The sequence below is a fragment of the Orbicella faveolata genome, unplaced genomic scaffold (genome assembly GCF_042242905.1).
Source record: "Orbicella faveolata isolate gen_17 unplaced genomic scaffold, um_ofav_v1 contig_2, whole genome shotgun sequence".
NCBI lineage: Eukaryota > Metazoa > Cnidaria > Anthozoa > Scleractinia > Merulinidae > Orbicella > Orbicella faveolata.
Genome location: NW_028301547.1, coordinates 14,611,988 through 14,638,299, shown reverse-complemented (window position 1 = coordinate 14,638,299; position 26,312 = coordinate 14,611,988). Strand labels below are relative to the sequence as shown.

The following is a 26,312-nucleotide window of genomic DNA, read 5'->3' as shown; positions in this document are numbered from 1 at the left end:
ACTTGTGGTCACGTGGACGGCATTACTTTGGCGGGAATTTTCAGAGCAATATGGCGGAGTAGTGTTCGAAAAGAAAAACACAATCAAGGACAATTTTGGGCGAAATCCCTAAAAATGGAAGACTGGGATATTCCCGTTGAAGATGATTTTGAATCTCGGTATGCGGATGAATTGGAAATGCTTGACGATTTTGAGGGTAAGTGTTTGCTGTGATGCTAACTGAATCAGAGAACTCTAAATGCCATGTTGTTCGGGCCTGCTTTTCTCATGTTCGTCAGATAGAGATGTCTTTCGATTCACGAGCTAGATCAAGTTACTTAGAATCGTATTTCGAACTTATCTATACATTTCGTCGCTTAAAGGACTTGAGCTTACTTCGTCCAAAATCTGTATATATTTAGAGCTGCGTACTTAACAGTTACATTGCAAAATGTCAATCAACACCAACTACATGTATCAGCTAATGGCTTACTGGAGTGAAAATTGACCTATACTCAAAACAGGGGTGGTGGAGGGGGGTGGTGCCAAGAGTAATGGTTGGTGTTTTCGTGCTCCGTTGGGGGAGATGGGCAGAGCAAAAAGAAGGTCACACTTCCCCAGATCCCCAGATCCCTACAGTATCAAATAACATATATATATCTCATTAGATGTTTTGATGTGTAGTATCGCTGTATATTTTTACGAGATGTGCTGTATTTTGACGAGCCCATAATGCTCGTCAAAATACAAACAACAAGTAAAAATATAAAGCGATACTACATGCCAAAACATCTAAGAAGAGATTTATTATCCAACTGCTGTAGTCAGTAAATTTGTCAATGACAGAGGGAGAGTGTGACAGTTTTACGTGCACATGCCAACCTGTACGGCAAACAGGTTTTCTACTGTACAAATAACTGTACAATATCGCTGTATATTTGTACTGTTATTTGGACGGTATTTGCTGCAGTTGGATAATAATGATATGTATTCAAGCAAGGTAAAAGTTACCACAATACCGCAATAAACTTTTCTTTTATCTGGCAACCTTCAATTGCTGGATTACACTGCCACGCCATCAAAAAGAAAAATCGTAACCATTCAGTAAATAAGTCAAGAATCTGGGATACAATTGATGATAAATAAATAAACAACCTCGCAAAGATTTAAATATGTGCGGTTTTTCATTCAAGTGTTATTCTGAAAAGTGTTTCACCCAAATTTATAGATGCCATGTTGATGCCCTTCTGATGGGCACCAACATGGCGCCATAAAGTGACAAAAACATCTAACATTGAGTTTTGCTACTGAAATGGAAGATTATCACTCTAGAGTTCTGACACATTGAAAGTAATAATTCTTTTAGAGCAAGAACTGTTCAGTTTTTAAAAATTGAGCCGTAACTCCCCTTTTGACTTACGTGAAAGCCTTCTGAGACCATCATTTTAATTTCACGCAATACATAAACTTGGAAATTCAAATGTCCTCTATAACAGAATGAGGAACCCTGTTGAGCTTAAACGTTGTAAAATGTCAAGTTCTTAGAGGGTCTTATATCTGATGAAACTTAAACTTCAGAAGGATTGGTAAATCTTAATTTTGGAAAATGATGAAGTCACACGAAAACTGGCAATACAGATACCTCACTAATGGGGGCACTTTTCCTTAATAGTGGTGGGGGTGGGAGGACAGGGGGCGGGATCCCGGGAGAATGGGGGGTGGGAGGTGGGAGAGGAAAGGGCGGGAAGCAGGAGTTCTAAGAAGGCGGGAATCGGGAGAGTAATGCAAAGTGCTAATTTTTGCTATTCATTAAGCGTTCAAATACTTTCAAAAACAGAACTCAGTATGTTATTTGACTAGCATTTAGCGTCTTTTGAGACTTTTGGGCCAACGAGCACACAAAAATTCACCTTTGGGCTAAAAAAACCGAGGCTTACTTCCAGTAAAAATGGAAACCCTTTTACTGTGGTTCGTCATAGGTCATGAAGTGTTGTTGCTTAAGCTGTGAAAAGACGTGAGTAAGTGGAGACATGTTGTATCTAGAAGTCCTGCTGTTAACCTGATAATTTTCCATCTATTATACAGAGTTTGCTCCACCATCAAAGAAGAGCTTGAATTTTTCTGGTACAATTAATAATGCTACTAATGGAGGGACAGTGGACTGTGTTTGTACCAGTAAAATCACAGAACAAGCTAAATCAAAAAAGCGAGACTGTGATGAAATGTTCTTGCCGCTCTCCAGTGATGAAGATGAGGATGTCAGTGGCCAAAATAAACCTATGTCTCCTGAACCAGGTTTGTATTGACAAAATAAATATTATTAGCTAATTGAGGTGTTGATAAATTTTGTGCTGTAGTAGCTGAAACATTAAAAAAGCATATACAGTAACATGGATTACCTTTACATGTATAGTGGCAGTAGTAGCTATTTGTAATGAAATTCAGATGAGTGAATGAATTCTGTTTAGAGGTGGGTTACAGTTTGTTGCAATCCTAGCAAACAAAAGAGCCAAAGGGGATTTTGTTAACTCTGGTTTCTGAAGTGCCAAGCATCAAGTAGTAATACTAGTCCTGCCTGGATAAGATTATAGAAAACTGCAGATTGCCCCCCTACCCAACATTTTGCCACTCACTGAATAATTTATCAGTTTAATGATCAATACCCATTTATAAATCCTGTTTGGAGAGGAACTGTGAGAGCAAAACTTGCATCTTGCCCAAGAAAACAACACAGTAACCCTGGCCAGGCTGAAATCCAGGCTTCTTAACCTAGAGTCCTGCAAGGTAACCATTTTGGTAATAATAATAATTATACAGGTATAATCCATGAAGGTAAACCAAAAAGTGACCTGACAGAGAGAATCACATGTAGTAAAGACATGAATGGTCATCATAGTTATGTTCACAACTTAAAGGTAGATAAAGTCTGCATACAAGCCAAGGGCTCATTAGGCTGGAGCTTATCCTGGTTTCAGCAGCATGAAGTGACTAGGGAGTATTTCTACCACCCCCTGGATAGGATGCTAGTCCATTGCAAGGTTACCCCCCAGCGTTAAATTTACTGGTACCCATTTATACACCTGGGGAGAGAGCCACTGTGAGAGTAAAGTGTCTTGCCCAAGAACACAACACAATGTCCCCGACCAGGGCTCGAACCTGGACCCCTTGATTCAGAGACAAGCGCACTAACCATGAGGCTACCGCACCTCCCACAACTTATAAGTAGTTGTGAAATAATTTTTTTTTAAAGCCTGTCAAAAATTGTTCATCCTGAATTTTTTTCAGGCTTTAATTTCACATCTGCTTTTAAGCAACTTAAAAGTTGTGTACGTATTGCGATGATCATTCACGTCTGTACATCTCTCCCTACAGTTCAAATAGATTATAAATGATCTGGACCATGTGTACTAAAGGCATCCATGGTCAAGTGTCGATCGATACTCTCGATCGATACTCTCAATTGATATCTCGATCAAGACTCAATTGACATCCCGATTGATTATTGGTCGACACTCTGATTGGCTGAGTGTCCAATGACTCATATGAATCAATTGAAAATTAGTTGACTCTGGACTGACTGTTGACCAAGATGTTGATGGAATGTGGATAGAGTGTCAACCGAGGTGTTGATGGAGTGTCAATTGAGTATCGATTGAGGGTTGATCGAGGGTATCAATTGAGGGTATCGATCTGAAACACTTGACCGCAGATGCTTTTAGTGCACATGAGCTGATGATCTTTCATGTATTCACTTGCATAATAATTATGCAAGTGAATACATGTATATGAAAATACATGTTAACTAACAAAATGTAACTTGAAATGTTTTCAGCCCCATGTAAAAAGAAGGCTCGCCTTAGTCCTGGAAAAAATGGAGCTGTTGATGAGACAACTCATAATGCTAGTGATGTGCGAAGTCCATTGAGACAGTTACAACCAAGTCCAACCCAGTCACGTAATGTGCCCAGTCTTGATAAAAGATGGAGTGATATCACTTCTGCTAGGCCAGAGAGAAAGAAAGTCTTTCGACGACCTCCAGTGAGTTGTGATTCAGTTTCCATTACAAGAATGGATGGACAGAGGCTTTACCTGTCAATCAAAGGTGACAGGGAAGAGGAATCATTGGTACAATCTAAGGTGAACTATCTAAGTGCCTTGTTATTCTGATTAAAACCATGATTTGAAATTAAGAAGACTGTCAAACTTCTTAAGGTTACATTCAGTAAAATGTAAGAAAAATTGATTACAATAACTAGCCTTATGTTTAGGAAGACTTCAATGGCCATATTTAAATCTGTCTATGCATGTATGCAGATCATTATTAACCCATTGACTCCCGGAGCTTTTTGCCAAAGATGCATTTTTTTTTGGACATTTTGGGGATTTTCAGCCTGGATATGGGCCAAATTAGCTCCAATCTACTCAAAAAGGCATTTTCAACATAACAGCATGCCTTTCTTTCCACTACTGACTGTAGCATCATGTTTTATAACATTTTTGCTCAGGCATGTGCAGAAATCAAGATTTCGCAAAAGTGACCTACATCTTTAGGCTTTTCAGTTTTTTAATTTTTTTTCGCCTTTCCTTTTTCTTCTTTTCTTATCTTTTTGCTGCTGTGATTGACCTTCTACTGGGCTTGCTTCCAGTTCAAAAATTTCTGAGAAAGCATCATCAAGATGGGCAATTTTTTCCATGGAGTAGTTAAGTGTAGTCGCAGGAAATTTTGCTGCAAGTTTTTCACTCAAATTTCTGAGTATTTGTGTGCATATTTCAGGTTCCATTGAGCCAATCACTCTAATCTGGGTATCATTGGAACGATATTTTCCTCCTGCAGAACTTGAGTATAGATAATGCCAATTTTGGTCAAAGGGGATGATGTCAGAAGTGGAACAAAGGCCAACACTTGTTACGGCTGGTTAGGCGCACCGGAGTCTATGGGTTAAAATTAATAATTATTCAATTCTGACCTGCATGGTTTCACATGCAACCATGTCTCAACCAAGCTCCCTTAAACCTGTAAGACACTACTACCAATACTCTTTTGCTGTTGTTTGCATCTCATGTGATGTAAGTGCCACCACCTTCCACATTCTCTTGTCAAAATATAACTAGTGCTGTCAGTGTAACCAAAATAACTGATGTTCAGGTTAACACTCTAGCCCAGTTTTATATGTGATCTCTTTTTAGGGATTGAGAAAGAAACTACTCAGAAGAGGGACTGGCAATTCACTTCAGTTGTTGTCAATGCCCTTTTCAGACCTTCGCGAGAGTGTGGAGGAGGAGGTATACATGGACTGTGTATTACAATTGAGTGTGCTAACTCACGTCAGCGTCCTTAAGAACCATGCACTTTACAGTCAGTACTTTGTACAATATATATAGCAGATAGAAAGGACCGTCTTAGGGCTTAAATTAAAAAAAAATTATTCCCTACAGGGCTCGACACTAACTTTTCAACTTACTAGCCTAGTGGCTAGTGACAACTTAGATGTTATTAGCCAAAAATTAATTTTACTAGCCAAGCGATGATGTTGGCTTCAGCTGTAGCTCCAAAAGCAGCAGAATTACTAGCAAGACTTGAAAGCACAATGCAAACAACTCTCTTTAGTACATATTGTTGGTAATTACATTGTACTTAAACCAGTTCCAATAATAAAACAACAAGATGTGTTATATTTATAAAACAACGTGAAAAATGAAAAAGAGCGCCTTAGTATTTTGGCGGTGGATGTTTTAGACTTACACCTTCTTCCTGAATTCTCATTTGCTGGCTTTTTCTTTTTTACTGCTGGTAAAAAACCTCTTATATCCATTATGGAATTTTAAGAAATACAAAACAATGCAATTTTGCATCTGAAACCTCTTGACCAGTTGACATATAGTTGGCACACCTTACTCACTGTAGCGACTAGAACTTTCTTTGCTTTTGGGTGTACATTTTTCCATGACCTCTGGGAATTATGCAACCCACTCTGTAATACTTAAGCGTTCTTCATTATGCGTAGTTTTGTGTTTTTCATTTTGGCCAGTGCTTGTTAGCGCTGAAAGTTCGGTCTGCTGGTTTCTACTGCATTTTTTCCTTAGCTGCTTCACTGTTGTGTGAGCCCTGAAGTACAAATTCTAGAATTCGAGTTGCCACAGTTTTGTAAGTTTATTTTGCTCCGTTGTCAGTTTTTTTGTGTCGTTATATTATGTACTTAAATATTTTGTCTTGTTTATTTTTCAGTTGAATCACACACACATCACACACCCATGATCACTTTTGTTTCTCTCATGTTTACGCCCGGTATGATTAAACTTGTGCATTCAAACTGTGACGTCTGTAGCGCTTACTAGACCTACACTCGCACTTGACTGGTAATGTTAAACACTCGGGCAAACCAAGTTATCACTGAAATTACACCAGTTTTAATTTTGTTTAATTGCCTTGTGTTTTCCTCACATCAAATCTCTCAGGCCAACAGATCACGAAGAAAAGTCCAGTGATTTTACTTAAAAGACTTTCAGGACTCTGTTTTCTTTGTGACTTCCTTGGAAAAATATCGAGACCCCGAGACGTCATTGTAAAAACTGTTCAGACTTCTTCAGTCTTTTGACAGACAGGAGCTGTAGAATTCAAACTGTTTCAAAAGCAGCATTAGCGAAACTAGACTGCTAATAGATGTTGAAGGAAATAAATCTTTCTCGTGTAATTATTTCTGCAGTGGTACATGGACGTTTTGTCAGTATGGACACAATGACAAATCACCAATGTGTTGTTACGCTAAATGAAATGTTATCCCTTTATAGTTTCGCACGATTTTGCGCATGATTTTATCAGGATGCTCATGCTTTGTTCTGCTAATTTTTTAACAAAAAAAGAACATCGGTGTGTGCTTTCAGAAAATGCAGTCTTTGTCGAATATTTCTTTCAGTATAATAACATGTTCAGTTTTTATACCCTTTCAAGTACCACACAGCGAAAAGTAAACATGATACATCCACAATGAAATTCTGACCTTGTTTCTGAGTAAAGCCAGTGTTAGTGTTTGACTTCCTCGACGAAGGCAGAAACTAGTTCAGCCAATTTCATTTTGTTTACTAGCAAAAGTGGCTAGTGGAAATCGAAAACCTACTAGCCAAAACTAAATTTCTACCAGTCTGTGGCTAGTTGGCTACCGTTAGTGTCGAGCCCAGCCCTGCCCTACCATTCTTTTGAGCTCTCACAATACAAAGCACGTTAAAAGTTTAGTTTTAGAGTGTAGTATTGCTGAACATTATTTTTTTACTTTTCCATTCCATTTTGATAGACAGCTGAGCAATACTTTACACTGAAATATATGTGTTATACAATTCAGTCAAACCTCTCCTTTCAGACAATTCCATAACATCGACACTACTTCGGCTCAGAGAAACCAGGATTGATATGCATGTAATCTGTCCCTCCACAATACGGCCACCTCCATAGTAAGGACACTCAGATCTACCTCTTTGGTGTCCATCTTTAAGAGGTTCAACTATGTATTCATATGTGTTGAGTGAAAATGTTTGAATGCTCTAACTTTCACTTGCTGAATGTCATTGGTTTTGTCAGAGACGAAGAAGGACAATTGAAGAATCAGAAAGGCTGACAGCATCCTTGCACAGGTAACGATAATAAAATGAAATGAATAAATTACAGGAAATATATTGATGCAAAAATGATAAGAAATATTTTACATAATTGAATAAATTGCATTACTTGCAGGAATGTAATGCATGCAAAGCCTACAGGTACACACTCTTTGACATGCATTACTTGTTCATGGTATCATATGTATATGTATGCAAAGGCTAAAGCTACATAGTGCTTAGTGTGCATATTTATATTCCTACATGTATGGTATTGTACAATAGAATCACAGGCATCCAAATAACGCATAAAAAGCTACCTACATGTAACCCTTTATACCCATGATGCCTAAATGGCTAGGATACTTGACTCCAGATTTGCAGACTGGGTTCTTGTACTTTTGAGGGTCATTGTGTTGTGTTCTTAAAGCAAGATACTTTACTCTCGCATTGTTTCTGTCTACCTACTGCTAGAAGTATAAATGGGTACTTGGGAACCTAACAATATGGTGGACGTAAGGGAGGGAGGGTAGAATTAAGCTGGGTTGGATTCAGTGTTACTGATAAGTGAGGGGCCTCAGGTCGATAACCTGTCAAGTTCAGCTACATGACGTGACAAAGTAATAGAAAATTTATTATGATTGATTTAGGTGGGAGCAGTGGAAATTGACCCCTTGGAATTCCTTGTAGACACCCCACCTTGAAACTTATCTGGAACCCTGTGGATTACATGTACTTTGCATTTCATACAGGGTGGGGGGAAGGGTAGCAATTTTTCTAGTTGCATCATGCTATGGAAACCAGAACAAACTCTGGTTGAGTAGATCACTTTTACCAAGAACAGATCTTGTACCCTCTGTAATGCTGTTGAGATATATTTTGACACGATTCATACATGTACCTTAGAATGCTTGGTGAAGACTCAAATATGGAGGAACCTGCACAGAAAGAAGCTGACATAAATGAATATGACCACACCCTTCCACAACATGCCCTGTGGGTTGAAAAGTATTCTCCAAGACATTTTACAGAACTGCTCAGTGATGATGTGAGTAGGAATGTTTTATTTGTTTTTGGCTGATGTGTTACAGTGTACATGTACATGACTGTATGTTGGTTGTTATGCATTATCTTAGTGGACAATAATGACAACAAAGACAATGATCAAGCCCTTCAGGGCAATGTGTTAATACTGACATAGGAGGTACTAACAATGTCCATGGCTAATAGTTAGTTTTGGGGCAACTAGAAACTTTACTCTCATAGTACCTCTCTCCAACCAGGTATACAAATGGGTACTGGCATATTAAATGCTTGGGATAACCCTGTGATGGATTAGCATCCCATCAAGAGGGGAGTAGAAATACTGTACCCTTGGTCACGTGTAACACTAAAACCAGAAATAAGCACCAGCCTGATGGGCCATCAGGCTTGATCATTACACGTACCTTTTCTTATTACAGGCAAATCCTGTGCTCGTGTTGTCTATATAATATCAAAGGAGGTTTAAATTAAATGTCTGGTTAACTGAAGGTACCGTTATGTATTTGAAAAATCAAAAGTTCTTATTTGTTTCTAGGCCATCAACAGAACCCTTTTGAAGTGGTTGAAGCTCTGGGACAAAACTGTTTTTGGGAAAGGACAAGACAAGAAATCAAAGCCAAAACCTGAACAGATGAAAAAACAAAAGTTAAACTTCAAGAAACAGCAAACCACAGGAGTTCAAGATGAGGCTGACTGGAATGTTAGTATCAGATTATTACTCTTTCACAAGGAGTTGTATTTGTGAAAAGGACAACATGTGTAAGCTTGAGGTGGACAGTAAACTGTTATCAACTGGATTAGGTCAGTTCTTGACCCCACTGAGATCCTCAGAATTGTCACAAAGTTTTTTGGATTAGGCAGTTGATTTTGCCATCTCTTTCAATTACCCAGCAGAGTGGCCAATCAAGATTATAAAGTAGATGGCAATTTTGCTGCAGCTGTAGTAGCTGGCTACTTTTGACAACTCTACAATGTAGGTCTTGCTTACATCCTGTAAGTCCAAGTGGGGATGTGCTCTTCTAATCTGTTTTCCAATCATTGTTTTGGCATGTGTTCCTTGGCACCCATTGTCTTGGGAAAAAGAGAGCTTTGAGGATTAAGGGTTAAAATTTATTTATAGTCTGAGATGAACAGGGAGTGACAAAATACAGACTTTAAATCACACTCAGGTCTGCATAGACAAAGGTAAATTCATACATGTAGATCCCAGTGAAACGTTGCCATATAAGCTTTTGTGGTACACAGTCAAACCCTTATAGAAACCTCTTGAAAGCATTATCACAGACAATGTTTGGTTTGTCTAGTCAATGTAGCCTTGCTCAAGAACCTTTTTCTACTTCCCAGGAAGTTGATGTATCTGGTCGTCCTGTTCGTAAGGTTTGTAAAATTAATTTTCCAGGTGAATACTGTCTAATAAATTATTATTGCTTATTGCTAACGTGTTAAGCAATGAGTGTAAAGTAGTGAGTGGTGTTCAGCACGTAAGCATAGCGATATGAAGAAGTGTGAAAGCATGGCAGAGCTGAAAATATATAGTTGTGTTTGTTAAATGTTGAGTTCCCTTTTCTTAGACTTTCCCTGCCAGTCAACAAAATATACAACGGGGCTGTGTACATAAATTTTGTTTGTATTTTCACAGAAAGTGACAGGAAGGGAAGTAAACTAAAATTTAATATTAAATCACTTTAAACATGTTATATAAAATGTGAGGTGACTATTTTGTGGTTACTCTTTCTTGGTGCAAAGAAACAAGCTGTAACTTGATGTACTATGTACTAGCCCAAAAGTCATTCTTACTAGCCCCCAATAATTTCTTACTGTCATAATTATGAAATTTAAAATTAAATTAATAAGTAACAGCAATTTCTTCTCTTACAGAACTTCTGTAATTTGAATTTCCTCAAAATGTTTCCCAACATAACTTCGCTTGCCCAAAGGATAGAATCCTCTAACCTGACAGCAAACACCACTAGCCCCGGAGTATTGGACATAACAGTTATGTTTGCAGTGCACACTACTCTTTGTGATTTTTGTCAATGAGGCACAATGTGTGGTACCAGTTTAACACTTCATGCGCAAGATAAGATTCTAGCTTTAAGCTATACTTGACTGAATGCCTGCTTTTGCAGGTGGCACTTCTCTGTGGGCCTCCAGGGCTTGGTAAAACAACCCTTTCTCATGTCATTGCTCGACATGCGGGATATAATGTGGTAGAGATGAATGCAAGGTGAGAATTGAAGTGTTAACAAAGTTTAGATCCTAACCAACAATTTGTTAAATTGTGTTGTGATGCAGGCTTTTAGCCAGATGGGTGTCCAGGCATCCTGTAGACAACCACTTTGTAAAGAAAATTGTTTTATTTTTCTTATGTTTTGTTATAAAGATAACCAGATAACATCAAGCTTGAGTCTAATGCTGAAACATTTGCGAGGAAAACTTATATACATTTTTGAAAACTTAGGCCGAATTCAGATTAGATTGTTTTGAATCTACATAATTAATTAATTTTTTACATACTCATGTTTTCCATATAGTTTTTACTTGTAAATTATACTGATATATCTATATGTATTTTTAATTTTTAGTTAGCATATGATGAATGGAGAACATTTTTTTTTATTTAATGATATAAAATACTGTTAAAGAGCTAAATCCTGATGATGTTATGTTTTCTTGTCTGGAGTGTATTGTAAGGATGGTAGCCTGCTTCTGTGTGCATCTTTACATGATAATATTATTATAACCTTAATGTTTGTGTTTAAGTGATGATCGCTCCCAGGAAGTTTTCAAAAACACTCTTGAAGCATCAACGCAAATGAAGTCAGTGCTTGGATACAATGAAAAACCAAACTGCTTAATTATTGATGAAATAGATGGAGCACCAGCAGTAAGTAAAATAATGTTTCAAGCCAATATTTAGCCTGATCTCATAAAATACAGAGTTTATGTTGCTATAGGTGGAAAAATATATAAAGTATTTTTTCAATTTTGAAACTTACATGTACTCTTGACAGGTCATTTTTTTCTTCAAAACTTTTGCAAATTCTTAAGAACTCAAAAAAAAGATTTTTTGTTTGATTGAACTTCTAAATGTGATATGTTCTTGTATGTGGCAGATTAGTTGTTTTTCATTTGCTGCAAGGTGTTTATCAACTTGATGTTGATAAATTAAGTGCTGTAGCAAGTTTGTGAAGCTAACATTTCAAGTACAGGCTCCTTTCATAAATGACTGCCAATTATAAATTCTTTTGTAAGTGTTAAAATTAGCCTTACTACCCTGGTCTTTGTTGATAATTCAAAATAATTTTTACTCCTAAACAAGGTCAGTGAGGCTAATTGAAATGTATACAAAACAAATTTAAAATTAGCAGCCATTTTTTAAGAGTCTATTAGCCTATCATCAATCATAGCTCTGACAAAGGCTTAATGCTCGAATTATGAGCTTCACAAACTCACTACAGTAGCTAATATACCCTTATCAACTTCAAATTGATAAATAGCTACTGAGGAGTTTCACTTGTCTGCTGACACAGCCCAACAGTTTTTTTTAGAAACTAAAATAAATCTGTTCAATGATTCAATGGCCTTTGCAATGATGCTTGTGTTAGATCTACGACTCGACTATGACACCAAACTGAGAGGTTATACTGGTAAGAATGTGATAATTAGATATTTGCCCTGTTGTGATTGATATCCTTCTTATTCCATGTTACAACAGCCAGCAATAAATGTCCTGTTATCAGTTATCAAGCAAAGGGATTCAGGTATCAGTGACTATAACTTACAGTGCATTCTTGACTGAAATTAAATTTGGTGTTTTTTAAGAATTCACTGTCTGTGTACATGAAATGCAGCTACACAGTAAACTTTATTTTTTTAACAAAGAGACACTTCTAAAGGTTGCTCTGTACTGATGAATGCCCTCCTTGAAGACTTAACCTTTTTGCCTTTCATTTGATGTCAAACTTGCAGGTGGAATGTATTATTAGCATGATGGGCATGTAGTGGGTCTGTAATGCGTTACTAGCTGTAGCCCTTCTGTTCTTATTGAGGGCCTGTAATGCTATCTGATATGTTCTTAGCATAAATGGTTTCATCACTGTGGAATCTCCTGGTATGTGAATAAAACCAGTTCACATCATAGTTAGTAGAGTCAATTTTGGCAACAATAAGTAAATACTTACAGTGGTTATAGTGAGAACAATCTGAGAGATGCCCTTCTTTACAGATAATGCTCCTGGAAAGAAAGGAAGAAAGAAGAAGAAAGCAGGGCCACTGTCACGACCTATCATCTGTATTTGTAATGATCAGTAAGTTGTTATCAGATGAATCTACACCTAAAATAAAATTCCTGACTAAGTAGTTGATGATTGGATCATTGGGTTATTTTGGTAGAGTGTCTAAATGGTAAACTCTGTTACATTGAGTTATTTCCACAGTTATCTTGTTTCTTTTTCTAGGTATGCACCTGCTTTGCGTCAGTTGCGTCAAGTCGCATTTTTAGTGGCATTTCCATCAACTATTCCTAGTCGTCTGGCTACTCGTCTATTGGAGGTAATTTTATCTTTTATCAGTGGTAGTACTTTTACTATCAGATACGCAGTATTCTTATATCAACTTGAAAGTCCCTGTCTATGTTTTACTGAAACCCTTTATCAGTTTCAAACTTATCCATACATGTTCTTAATATCTCAATTTTGAATCAAGGTAATTTTCCTTGTTGTCATCACTTGCATTATAAGTTAACATGATCTCACCTGGGTATATTATATTTTGATGAATCTTCTCACTTTTCCTCCTGTTAATTTAGATATCCAGACAAGAGTCAGTCAATACAGATATGACGACTTTGACGTCGTTATGTGAGAAAACTGACAATGATATTAGGTCTTGCTTAAACACCCTCCAGGTAAGAGTTAATTATTATGGACGGTGCCTACTAAATACAAAGATCTTTTCCCCAGATATTTTGGACCATGTGGAAAAAGTAGTTCTCAAACTCATTAATAATTCATCAAGTTTAAACAACGGAAATCATGACCGTAGCGGTGTTTGGATATCTGATCTTAATAAGCATAGATTTTTACGATTTCAATTCTCCGTTTTCTCCTTGGTTTTAGTTTCGATTGAGAAGATATATCAAACACTCAAGACTGTGTTTGACCACATTTCCAAACACGTCAAAGTTCGTCAAAAATACTCCACTACGTGTCGTATTTTCAACTCTCTTCTCGGTGTTTGGAAATGTGGTCAAACACTGTCTTTCGTGTTTGATATGTTACATCTTAGCAAGGGCTATGGGAATCCACAAAGAAAACTGGGGGTAGCCACGCAATTTTCCAAGATAATCAAGATTTCAATACCGTAACAGGCGCTGAACCATACCTGTTTCTATCATTTTACAGACATTGGTGAGGTTTTCCAGATTGACAGAGAAACTCAGAAAGGGGACTTAAGTGGGTTAAAATCCAGAAATTTCCTGGGGAACATACTTCTGGACCTATCTGGAAGCTTGTCCCTTTGGTGCTTGTTGCGTGGGAAATCTGTCACCATTTGTCCTAGATCCACACCCACTAAATTTGAACTTAATTTTTGCAACTTCACTTATACAATTTTCAATCTTTTCAGTTTATACACAAAAGACATGGAAGGGTGTGGCTTGAGCATGTGCAGTCAATGGACATTGGTCAGAAGGACTCCCACCGCAGTTTGTTTTCCATATGGCAAGAGATCTTCCAGCTACCCAAACCAAAACGTCGTCGCTTTGCTGCCATTGCAAACAATGAAAATCAAAATAGTCTAGCCAATAACAGGGAACTGCTTTCAATGGGAGCTCTAGAAGGAAATGTTAGTAATGCTAATGAACAGCGAGGAATGACATCCCTATCGAGCCGTTTCCATACAGTTCTACATTCTGCTATGTCAAGTGGACAGTATGAGAAAGTGACACAAGGTAGGTGTGAACTCATTTATTCTCACTTTTGATTAATGAATTTATAATTAATAATAATTAATTTAATAATTAATTAATAATTAATGTGAATAGAGCCCAGTATTGTTGTAAAAATGACACTGCTCCATTTCTTTTGTTTTTACAGGTTTATTTGAGAACTATTTGCAAGTGAAGTTTAAAGATCCCAGCTTCGAAGTGGTATGGCAAATAGTTAACAAAGGAGATTCATAAACATTCACACCACCACCATCATCTGCATTCTTGTATCTGGTATAAAATTCATGCCTGGTTGATTCAGTCACTATAAGTGGACCGATTTAAGGGCGGTTTTAAACAGTACAACTTTGTCACATTTAACATTACAACCATACAACATGAACTGTTTTATGTATATCCAGCCTGCAACTTCCTTACAATTTGAAGACCCCCAAACGATCACGACATGATTTAGGTATCATTTTATGATGAAAGTGGTATGCAATTTTGACGCAGTGCAAGCAATGTGCCGTGTACAAATGTTTACATGAAAAAAGTTGCATAGTCTAAATGAACCCTCAGAAACAGACACCCTTACACCCGCACAAAATAAGTTAATATACGAGGCAATTGAGAATGTCTGGTGATTAGGTCTTACCAGTGCTTACAAAAGTGAAACTTTACAACATCAAGAAAAGGAAATGGATTGTGTTGTTAGTCTTGTTACTGTAAGTTTACTAATAAGCCATTTTGTTGACTGACATCAGGTGGTCTCTGGAACAGAGTGGTTGGAATTCTCTGACTTTGTAGAACAAGCAGTGTTACAGCGTCAGAGTTACATCCTTCAGGGCTACAGTCCTTTCCTTTCAGTGGCCTTTCACTTGTTTTATGCCAGTCAGGCACACTCGAAGCTAAGGTACCCCAGCAGTCAATATGAGGTACATAAAACAGATGTTTAGATACATTCTAATGTAATTACGATCTGTATTGAGATATAATATAACAGTTACATGTAAAATTACATTAGTTGGGCCAGCAAACACCTCTCCCGGACAGAAAACTCAGCAAAGCAGGCACCTCTCTTCAGTGGACTTATCTCTTACAGCAGGGATAGAAACTAAGTTTTCAAAGTAAACCATATGCGCAAGTGACCTTCAGAAACACAGCAACTTTGAGACCTGCCTGGGTGGGTGGGTGAGTGAGTGAGTGAGTGAGTGAGTGAGTGAGTGAGTGAGTGAGTGAGTGAGTGAGTGAGTGAGTGAGTGAGTGAGTGAGTGAGTGAGTGAGTGAGTGAGTGAGTGAGTGAGTGAGTGAGTGAGTGAGTGAGTGAGTGAGTGAGTGAGTGAGTGAGTGAGTGAGTGAGTGAGTGAGTGAGTGAGTGAGTGAGTGAGTGAGTGAGTGAGTGAGTGAGTGAGTGAGTGAGTGAGTGAGTGAGTGAGTGAGTGAGTGAGTGAGTGAGTGAGTGAGTGAGTGAGTGAGCGAGCGAGCGAGCGAGCGGACGAGTGAGTATTAACCTCTGTCCTCGTTACAGCCAAAATGGCCGAATTGTTCCGTTTCAGAGACTGCTTGATTAAAATTTCGAATTTTCTACTGTATAATGGAAATGATTCAACCATAACCTGTACAAATCAAGTTTATGTCATGCCCTGCATGTACTGTCTGTCTCTAGGTCTACTTAACAGCATGTCAGAAGGTGTCGAGCAGGTCGTCACTTTGTAAATGCTCTTTCGTCACTTTGTAAATGTAAGTAACCAGAAATTCAGTAAACTGATATTGTGTACTATAAATTTGCAGAGTCATCTTAAAGAAACGAAAACCAAGAACCTTGTAAACACAATCAAGAATGAATCATCCCCTCACATCCGGCAGAATATAAATGTTCGCACGGCCTGCCTTGAGCTGCTGCCGTTCATATTAGAGGTGATCACACCAACACTGAGACCGGTAAGTATGTTTACTTGTTATTCTCTGAATCCTACAAGTGATTGGTTAGTTTTCTTCGCTGTTGTCATTAGAAATCTCGAGCTCATAATGTAATTGTCAATTAATGGTTACTGAAGTCGTCCACGAAATGGCAACGTTTTCTCGTTTTTCGGAAGTTTCGGAATTAAATTCCCGAAAAGACTAAAGAAGGACATTCGCAAGTTGTTGACATTAAAATCTCGAAACTGTTGGGAAAAAAATGGTGCGCGCAAACACAACTGCAAATTATAAACGTCAATTCAGTCCGCGCCGTCTTTTGTAAACTAGAAGTTTAAAAGTTTAATACTACCTCTAGAAAGAATTGAAAATCGTCAGTTATAATTGTACTAAAACAAGTTGGCCTCATCAAAATCTCTAGTTCATAGTCTAATTGAATAATAGAATTTCTGTGGCAGTAAATACCATCAAAACAGTGTTTCTGCAAATTTCAATTGGACCTGTGTAAGTCAAAGAAATCTTAGTTTCAGTAGTAGTTCTGTCTTTTTCGAAGACGATCAAAGTGATCCCTCCTCGTCCATTTGATTTCATTGACTTTTCCGGGTTTTGTGATAACTGATAGGCATGTTATTGTATCCCTTGCATTAAACCTAGCACCTGCATGATGTCGGTCTTCCTTCCCAAATCATGTGCATTTCGTAAGTAGAATTTATGAGAAGCGTTAAGAAACTGTGCAATTTTCATTTGTGATATCATTTTGCAGGTTAACACTCAGTTGTTTTCAGCTCGAGAAAAGCAGCAACTTGCAGAGCTGATCGATACCATGATTGGCTACAATCTAACTTACCATCAAGAAAGGAACTTTGAAGGACAATACGCTTATGTATTGGATCCGTGAGTATCGAACACCCGCAGGTACTTGAAAAACACGATCAGGCCTTCGTTCAAATTTGTTAAAATTCCATGTTACTTCTTTTACCACAGGAATGTTGAAGAAGCTGTGAAATTCTCAGGTTTGCCTCAGCACAGACAGTTGACTTATGCTAACAAGCAACTGATAGCAAGAGAGGTAATAACTAGTGCTTTGGCTCTAATGCTGCACTACTTGTTTCCATATTTGTTGTCAGACGTCACTATGCAGTTATCCTGGCCTTGACTCGAACATGCTAACCAGCCATAAAGGGTTAATAATCAACTTATAATGACTCTATGCAGTGATAAGCCAATTGACTCAATTCCAAATACAGACAGATATCCTTTTAAAAGAATGAAAAAAAAACTTGTAAACCTGCCACACAACAACAGTTCTCTTGGAAGAACCGATATTCTGTGATAATTCAAGAATTTCCAGTCAGCGTTGCCTCTTAACGAATTTTTATTACTATTCAGTAGTCATAGCTTGATCTTTGTTTCTAATGTCACGGTTTGTAATCTTTGTGGTGCAGATTGAGCTGGAAAAGATGAGAAGAGCAGAAAAAGCTTTGACAGCTCACATGGACGTTAAGTGAGTATTGCTTGTACAGTGTTAATCATTTGCTTGCTCTGATATTAAACATGTAGTCACGAGTTGAGTTTCTGTTTTGTTTCTTCACTTGGCTCAGTTCCCCCGTTATTACCAGCGGTTCCAAGAAGCCAGAGGAAGCAAAGCCTAAGAAGCCTGTGGTTGTGTTGTCTTTGGATACGAGTAAAGCGAAACCAAGAGAGGCAAAGGTAAATGAACGTTTGCAGAAATGTTACGACCACCGACCGACCAACGGAGTGGTCGGTCGGTGGTCAGAGAAAAAGGTGAATAAGGTGAACAAAGAATTTTCTGACCCCAAACATGTTTCTGATGCATTTAATAATTATTTTGCTAATGTTGGCAACAAGCTAGAGAATGAAATACCTAGAGTCAACAAAAGACCTGAGGAACATCTACGTTTACCACAAAGCAACAGCTTTTTTATTTCTCCCACCACAACCACTGAAATAGAAAACATAATATCTAGTCTCAAAAGTGGAAAGGCTGTAGGTCCTTTCAGTATCCCCATTGACATACTCAAGCTTCTAAAATCTACTATTTCCAAACCATTGGAGATTCTTTTTAACACCTCATTCTCAACTGGCACTGTCCCTACTGACTTCAAACTAGCTAACATTATTCCAGTATATAAAAAGGGGTCACGAACTTGCTTGTCCGACTACCGCCCAATTTCTTTACTTTCGGTTTTTAATAAGCTGTTGGAAAGACTTATGTATAACAGATTAATTAAATATCTAGTTAATAGTAATATATTCTACAACAAGCTATTTGGTTTTCGAACCAGACATAGTACAGATCATGCCATTCTCTGTATAATCGACAAAATACAGAAAGCAATTGAAAATCGGAACATCTCTTGTGTAATCTTCTTAGATTTTAGTAAAGCCTTTGATACTGTCAACCATAATATATTGAGAAAGAAATTGGAGCATTATGGTATCCGGGGTATAGCCAAGGAGTGGTTTATTTCATATCTAAGCAATCGGCGACAAGTTGTCACTGTGAATTCAGTCACGTCAACACAGTGTAACGTGACATGTGGAGTTCCACAAGGGTCTATCCTTGGACCATTGCTCTTTTTGATATATATAAATGACTTTCAAAATAGCTCAAGCCTATTTGATTTTCATCTATTCGCAGATGATTCTAACTTATTTTGTGAACATAAAATTATTTCTGAATTTGAAGAATCCATAAACAATGAGCTAAGTAACGTTCACTCCTGGCTCTGTGCCAATAGATTATCTCTTAATATTGATAAGTCAAACTTCGTAATATTCCATCCACCACAAAAGAATGTACAAAGCCTTAATTTTTGTCTCAAAATTAATGATAAGCAATTAAAAAGAGAATACTGTATCAAATACTTGGGCATTATAATAGACTCTAATCTTAGTTGGAAAAAACATGTTGATTGCACCGTTAAGAAGTTCAGGAGAAGTACTGGAATTCTTAGCAAAATCCGTCATTATGTAAGTCAAGAAATTTTATTAACTTTATATTATGGTTTAGTATATCCTTTTCTGATTTATGGACTCATTGCCTGGGGTAATACTTACAAGTCTACTGTAAATCCAATTTTCATCTTACAAAAAAAAAGCAGTACGGGTGATGACATTCTCTAGCCTTGATCATCACTCTAGCCAGCTATTCAAGTCTCTAGAGGTCAGTAAATTTTCTGATCTCGTTACCTTCGTCATTGCCACTTTCATGTATAAATTTCATAATCAATTGTTACCCTCTGTCTTCCAGTCCTTCTTCATTAAGTTAGATACCGTCTACAGTTACAATACCAGGCATTCTGCTAAACAGTCTTACTATCTTCCCAAAGCAAGAACGAATTATGGTAAATTTAATATTCGATTTCAGGGCCCTAAGATATGGAATGCTATTGATTATGATATAAAGCACTTGCCAATTTCATCATTCAAAGTTAAACTGAAACAGAGCTTTCTCCAAAGCTACTAGTCAATTCTCTTTTTTTTTTTTCACATAAAGATAATATCACTGCTTTTGTAACGCCTTACCATTATTTATCTGATATTCTTCATTGTTCAGTTCAAATATATTTTTTTATTTAAGGTAATATTACGCGTGTAATTTCAGCTTCTTTTCTTCTTTACTTTCTGGTATATATTATATTTTGTATGTGTGACTGTGTGTACGTGTGTGTGTCCGGCCAAAGCTTGACTAACCAATTTGTAAACTGGCAACCCGGTATTTTTAACCTAGTGGTTATTTCGGGTTGCAAGAACCCTAATTCTTAGCAATACTTTATATATTTCTGTGTTAATTAATGAAAAAGGGTAATAAAGAGGATGTTGTTGTTGTTGTTGTTGTTGTTGCTACTGAATCAGACTGACTATCGGACGGACGGACTTAGGATTAGCTGACGGATTGGCTGAATGAATGAACAATGGATTGATTGATTGACTGACTGACTGATTGAGTGATTGATTGATTGATTGATTGATTGATTGATTGATTTACTGGCTGACCCACTGACTGACTGACTGGTTAAATATTATTAATATTAATTGATTGATTGCACTAAGTTTAATTGATTAGCTGATTATTAATTGATTGATTGCACTAACTTTTGCTTTTTCTCAATTTCGGTGATTCCAATTAGTTAACTAACTATTTTTAAATGTATTTCTTTCTTTACAGCCTGCTTTGGACTTCTTTGGTCGCCCAATAAAGGTTAAACCAAAGCTTACAGGTAATCAACTGTAAAGTATAGTCTTGTTAGATGCACGTGTGCGAGAATTAAATTAAACGTCTTACTTTGATGGGTCTGGGAGGCGTGCCGGGCATGTGGCTGGATCCTAAGCTTACAGTTCCAGTCCTTATCAATTTAGTTAGTACGTTTTGCAAAACTGTTTTGGATCGACGTTTTACGACAAAAAATTAAAACAAGCAAAGCGATGCAAATAATTTTTTGATTTTCTTAAACCTTATTAAATTCCACGCATGGAAAGTTATTTTCACAAAGATTACGCAAGGAAAACGTGCATTACAGTTATCTAAACTTGCGGACTGAATCAAAAAAGTACGGAAAATTGCACTATTTCTGAGAAAACAAATGGTTATGGTTTACATCAACATCGTAGTTTAGACCAGTGTTGTTGTGCAAAGAAAATCGTTACGTGTTTGTGGATATTTCTCATGAATTTGACGAGATGGCATGAGGAAGGAGCAATAATCCATCTAAACCGGACTATAATCCTATAATCAAAGATTCAAGTTGTGATGCTACCACTGAAGGGCCACAAGACAAACCAAACAAAGTTATTTCAAGTTGTTGTGCAAGAAAATGCGAGAAAATAGCAATTTCCTGGTAGATGAGCCCAGAAACAGGTCCGGAAACGTTTTTAAAGGGACAAATAGTGTCTGAGGTTCTTGGCCGACAACGCTTTTTACACAGCAGCATTTTGTGCACTTTTGGCCTGTACGAAGCGCTAGCTAAAGGCAGCCACTTTCAAAACAGGTGAAAGACCGATCTTGTGGCAAGAACACTTTAAAGACTTCAAAGAAGATCACTTTCTGATAACAGTTTCGTATTTCAGTGCCAAATAAGTTGTAAGTCTTTCTCATTCGTGTTTCATGTCAAAATCTTGACAAAAAAAAGTTTCTTCGCAAAACAACTCTCCAAATGTCACTTTTTTTCTCAGAAATCACGTGATTTTACATACTTTTGTGACGCAGTTACTACATTTGTTCAAGGTGTAACGTTGGTGTAAAGTAAGCCTTTCTTGTGTCATCCTCTTAAAAATAAGTTTCCATGTGTGGAATTTAGGAATTTAGAAGACTATCAAAATGCCTTACCCCACTTTGGGAGAAAAATGGGTAGCGGCGAATTATTAGGGACCGCAGAAGGGGCATGTATTCCAATTAGGGGGGTGGGAGTCGCAATATATTGAAATCATTGACAGGCTTGAATGCGATATCATGCTTGGTGATAAGTTATTGATCTAGTGCAAGGTCAGTATTGGAGAAATATTGGTTGGGTCCTTATTTTGCAAGTTCGGCCCCCTTAGGAAACCAATCAGAATTCTCCTTTTCATCTTGGACAGTTTGCGATATGAGGAAACTACAAGAAAAAAACTTGACGAAGTGTTCTCTGCTATACGAATTACGTTTCTTTCAAAACCTAGCCACCTATTTGGCTTGTAAACTGAAAACCAGTTAACCTGTTTTTGCCTTAAATTTGTTCCAGAGGGCGAGAGAAGCGGCCATTCAGCTCAGTCAAAGCCAAGTGCTATTTGGTTTCGCTTTAATGAAGGATACAGTAATGCTGTTAGGAAGAGCGTGAAAGTGCAAGAGCTTCTTTGACAAGGAAAATTGATGCTCTGGATGGAATAAGTCCCGTCTTTACCAGGACATTGGAATCGTCAAGTGCGAAGCGAGAAACTTATGAGGAGGGTATAATTTAGCGGGAAGAATTGGAACCGCTAGCAATCTGTGATCATGGCGTGAAGAGGAAATTGTCAACCCAGAGCTGTCAAGTTTACAACGGACATTTTGAATAATAACAGCATACAGTGGACTCCAACATGACGAATACACTTCAAGCCAAAAATAAAGTGTTGGTCATTTCGGATGACTGTTGTAAGCGTAACCGGCTCAAATTCTCCGTATTTGAAGCAAATTGATTGTAGTATCGAAAATTTTGCCCTTCATTACGACAGCGCAACGTTCTTGCGAACAATGTGACCACTGCATTCGTTAAGAAGGAATTTAAAAAAATCGTCCCAAACTGGAACAAATCTTCCTTGTGACATGTTCTTGTTCACCTGTATCCTGACGCTGGGTGTGATTTCAGTATGTCAGAGAGAATATCGTTCAGGGGCCCGTTTCTCGAAAGCCCCGGAAACTTTTCGGGCCCGCAAAGCCATGTTTAGATAACCTGTAGGTAAAAGCGGTGAGGAAACGCCTTGTATGAAGGCAGCTTCTGGTCATATTAAAAATGTCAACAACACAGCTCTGTAATCATGCTACGGATTTCCAGGTGAGAAAACTTCTGTATCTAAAATCAGAGAGATGTATACGCCTGAAACTCCTTGTATGAAGAGAACTCGGTTCATATTAAGAATATGTGACTAAAACAGCTCTGTAATCCTGCTACGGCTTTCCGGGTGAGAAAACGTTTGGGGCCCGTAAAGCCATTTTTAGATAATCTATATCTAAAATCAGACATGTATACGCCTGAAATTCCTTGTATGAAGAGAACTCTGTTCATATTAAGAATATTTGACTAAAACAGTCGGCTTTCCGGGTGAGAAAACTTTTCGGGACCTTCGAGAAACGGGCCCCTGGTCTATTTAGTTCCGAGATTAACGCCCCACCCCACCCCCCCCCCCCCCCGTCTCCTACCGAAAATAACAGCTCTCCAAAAGTAACGATGGTATTTTACTTTCTTGTTGAATCCTGAAAGTAACGGTCCTTCCGAAAGTAATGGCCTCAGTTGTAAAGAGTACCACTCGACTGCAGTAAATACGTCATATTTGCCATAACGTTTCAAGCAGTATTAGTTACATTGCGATGTAATGCGACCATAAACTTTCGCCTTACAGTACCAACGGAACCAATGTTTGAGGTCTTTGCATAAACGCAACTTCTAATTTCATTTGTTGCTTTGTCTGAAACGACTGTGAATTACGGCAAAAACCCGCGTGTAAGAACCTGCTTGATCTTACTTGGCTTAACACGTTCTTATATTTTTGAGTATTAAAATAAGAAATTTCTGCCAGCAGGTTCTTAATCCACTAGGTTCTTACACACGGCTTTTTACTGTACCGCACAAACGCTTTTTAACCATCCGAAAGTAACGACCCCTTTAGCCAGCTAAATTCGAAGTAACAAGAAATGTACCTGTCGATCAATGGCTGGTTGCCCAAGATTTTTTCGTAGTATAATCGGGCGTAGCGTCCATATACGCACGTACGCTCGTGCGTACAGTTGAAATCTGGAAAAACATTTTTCTTATTCCCTGAAAGCTTTATTTAAAGTTACCATAAAATCGGGCCGATTTTTAAATTTTTGAATTGTTGTCTGTGTGTGTAAGTCGCTCCAGTACCTTTTCATAAAATCCATAAACGGCTTTAAATTCTACCCTCCACAGCCTCCACGCATGTAAACATTGTAAACCCTCGGTTTATACCGTTGTTTCACTCCCTGTTTTTTGTTGTGGCTCGCCGAAAATTCTAGAGATGGGTAAAATAAAGAACTAACTACTGCATTCTCCCTTGCATTTATTTATTGATATGTCCCTCGCAAATTGCAGGAAATGGCGTTTCCGAGACCTCGAATTTCAAAATTTTCTAGGAGACCCCTAGTTACGTTTGAAGCGCCTTTCGGCACTCGAAATATGAACTCAATAAATTGACCTCGCTCCCAGTGTGTGGCTTCATAGCTCAGTTGGTGGAGCATCGCACCGGTATCGCGGAGGTCACGGGTTCGAATCCCGTTGAAGCCCTGATTTTTCAGGCTTCTTCTTTCCAATTGTTTATATTGGAAAATTTACTGCGATGATCATTCTTCACTTTCATCTACAACCACAGTTCATATATGAATTATTTCATATAAACTTCACATCTGTATTACACGTGCACGTTTCGCTGACCTCGTGACTGGGATGCCCCAGGATTGCGTGACAGAGACTATGCAAAACCTTGGGGGAAATGGAATTTTGCGATTTGGCTCTCCATTCTCAGCGTTTTTCTTTTCTTTTTTTTTTTTTGTTTAATCTATCTGGCATTTTTAAAAACTTCAAATTTTTTTTATCAAGTAGTAACAGGAGCCATAATCGGGGACGGAGACCGTAAGTCTTGGGATCCGCGCGCACTTATGATATGGGACAATTTTTCTATTTTCAGAACAAATAATTGCGCCATCCTGACGTCATATATTCGCGCGGACCCACGCACATGTCGGGGGTTCTCGCGTGGATGTTGTCACGTTGCGTGATCAAATGGTGAGAGTTGCGCGCGAGATTCTCTTGCAGATTTTTCACAGCGATGGCAGGGAATAGGGAAGGGAATGAGAACCACGGCTCTTATATGTAGTTTTGTGCTCTGAGCTAATGGAAAAGGTGAGTTTTTCAGAGTCGAAAACATGACTTCGATTTCGCCCTGTGAATGAATAATACTGCTCGCGCTAGTTGAACGCGTAAGCTTTTGCGTTTGTTCTGTAAAGAAAAGTTATGTAAGAAACTCTTTACTCTGGTATCGAGTTAATTTGTGAGTTTCCCAAACAATGCTTAATCTTAAACAAACCCTGTTTTGATAGTCTTTTATTGTCTCAGTTTGTTTGGCGAGTTTGCAAAAGTTTTTGAAAGGAAAGTCTGACGCGTACAAGCAGGTCATTTTCATAGTGCAGCGCGAGCACTTTCAAGTCGGTGTTTTCAATTGTCAACAAATCTTGACAAAGATTCTTTCGTTATCTTTTGTGCCGAGATGCTGCAACAATTTTCACCAACGCCAAAAGGCTACTAACATCATGTGTTTTTCTTTAACAGTGAAATTTTACACTGCGAAAATAAAATAGACAAAGAGTTTTGATAACTAGTACTCAACCAACAAAATCGAAATCTTTATTCGAGTTGATTATAGAAAGCGTCATCGTAATTTCGCTGCTTATTACTGCTGTATTCACATATTTTCAGCTGAGCTTTTAATATGTTCTCAAACATTTATCAACCTTAAGCGTATTTAGAAACTAGAGATATTATATGGGTCCGATGTACGTTTTCACACGATTGTGGGGAAGTCCAATTTGTCATGTTTTACTGACTGTACAAAACACGCATCGGCGGGCACTCTTATTCATCGACAACAGACAATTTATTGGATTTTTACACAAACAAAACTGAGCAGCATCTACAGACATAAACTTTATTGTCACTTATTTGGCTTTGATAAAACATCAAGCGTTACTTACAATTCAGACGAAACTCAAACTTTCAATTATTATTTTTTTTACTGTTCGGTCGAGATAGACTCAGGCCAGACCTGGACTCAGGCGAAATCCTCGCAAGCGTGTGGCAAGAAGAGGGAAGAGGGAAACTTTGAAGTCCTGAAACGTTGCTATATCCAAATATATCCAACTAGTTTTTTGCTGTGTTTTGGAAAAGCTGTTAATCTTGAACATATGTGAAACTTAGAGTGGAGTTATGTGGAGCTCTTGTAAAAGAAGCCGCGGAACACAACTTGGTCAGTGATATCATAAAGCAGCACATAACTAAATTCGACACAGTCTTACTTCACTCAAACTGAAGCAGCTAACGAAGAAAATACTGAAGTAAAATTCCAACAGACATGAACGTAT

General features: G+C 37.9%; 1 protein-coding gene across 1 annotated transcript; it reads left to right on the top strand.

Moving 5' to 3' along the window:
• The first annotated feature begins 17 nt into the window (after positions 1-17).
• Positions 18-22,967, top strand: LOC110062951 (chromosome transmission fidelity protein 18 homolog). The gene is made up of 24 exons (XM_089289793.1): positions 18-196; positions 2,065-2,274; positions 3,812-4,116; positions 5,167-5,262; positions 7,553-7,605; positions 8,476-8,617; positions 9,149-9,313; positions 9,958-9,990; positions 10,743-10,840; positions 11,377-11,500; positions 12,332-12,377; positions 12,842-12,923; positions 13,074-13,167; positions 13,424-13,522; positions 14,242-14,566; positions 14,712-14,764; positions 15,310-15,480; positions 16,337-16,486; positions 17,226-17,356; positions 17,447-17,531; positions 17,908-17,966; positions 18,064-18,172; positions 20,655-20,706; positions 22,204-22,967. Exons 1-24 carry the CDS (start codon positions 115-117, stop codon positions 22,317-22,319), a joined length of 2,880 nt encoding a protein of 959 aa, XP_089145919.1. The 5' UTR covers positions 18-114; the 3' UTR covers positions 22,320-22,967.
• The last annotated feature ends 3,345 nt before the right edge of the window (positions 22,968-26,312 follow it).

Coding starts and splice junctions, on each gene's coding strand:
- LOC110062951 (XM_089289793.1), top strand. CDS start 115: ATGGAAGACTGGGATATTCCCGTTGAAGATGATTTTGAATCTCGGTAT. Junction 10,841..11,376: donor GTGGTAGAGATGAATGCAAG/GTGAGAATTGAA, acceptor TTTGTGTTTAAG/TGATGATCGCTCCCAGGAAG. Junction 17,532..17,907: donor AGCAACTGATAGCAAGAGAG/GTAATAACTAGT, acceptor TTTGTGGTGCAG/ATTGAGCTGGAAAAGATGAG.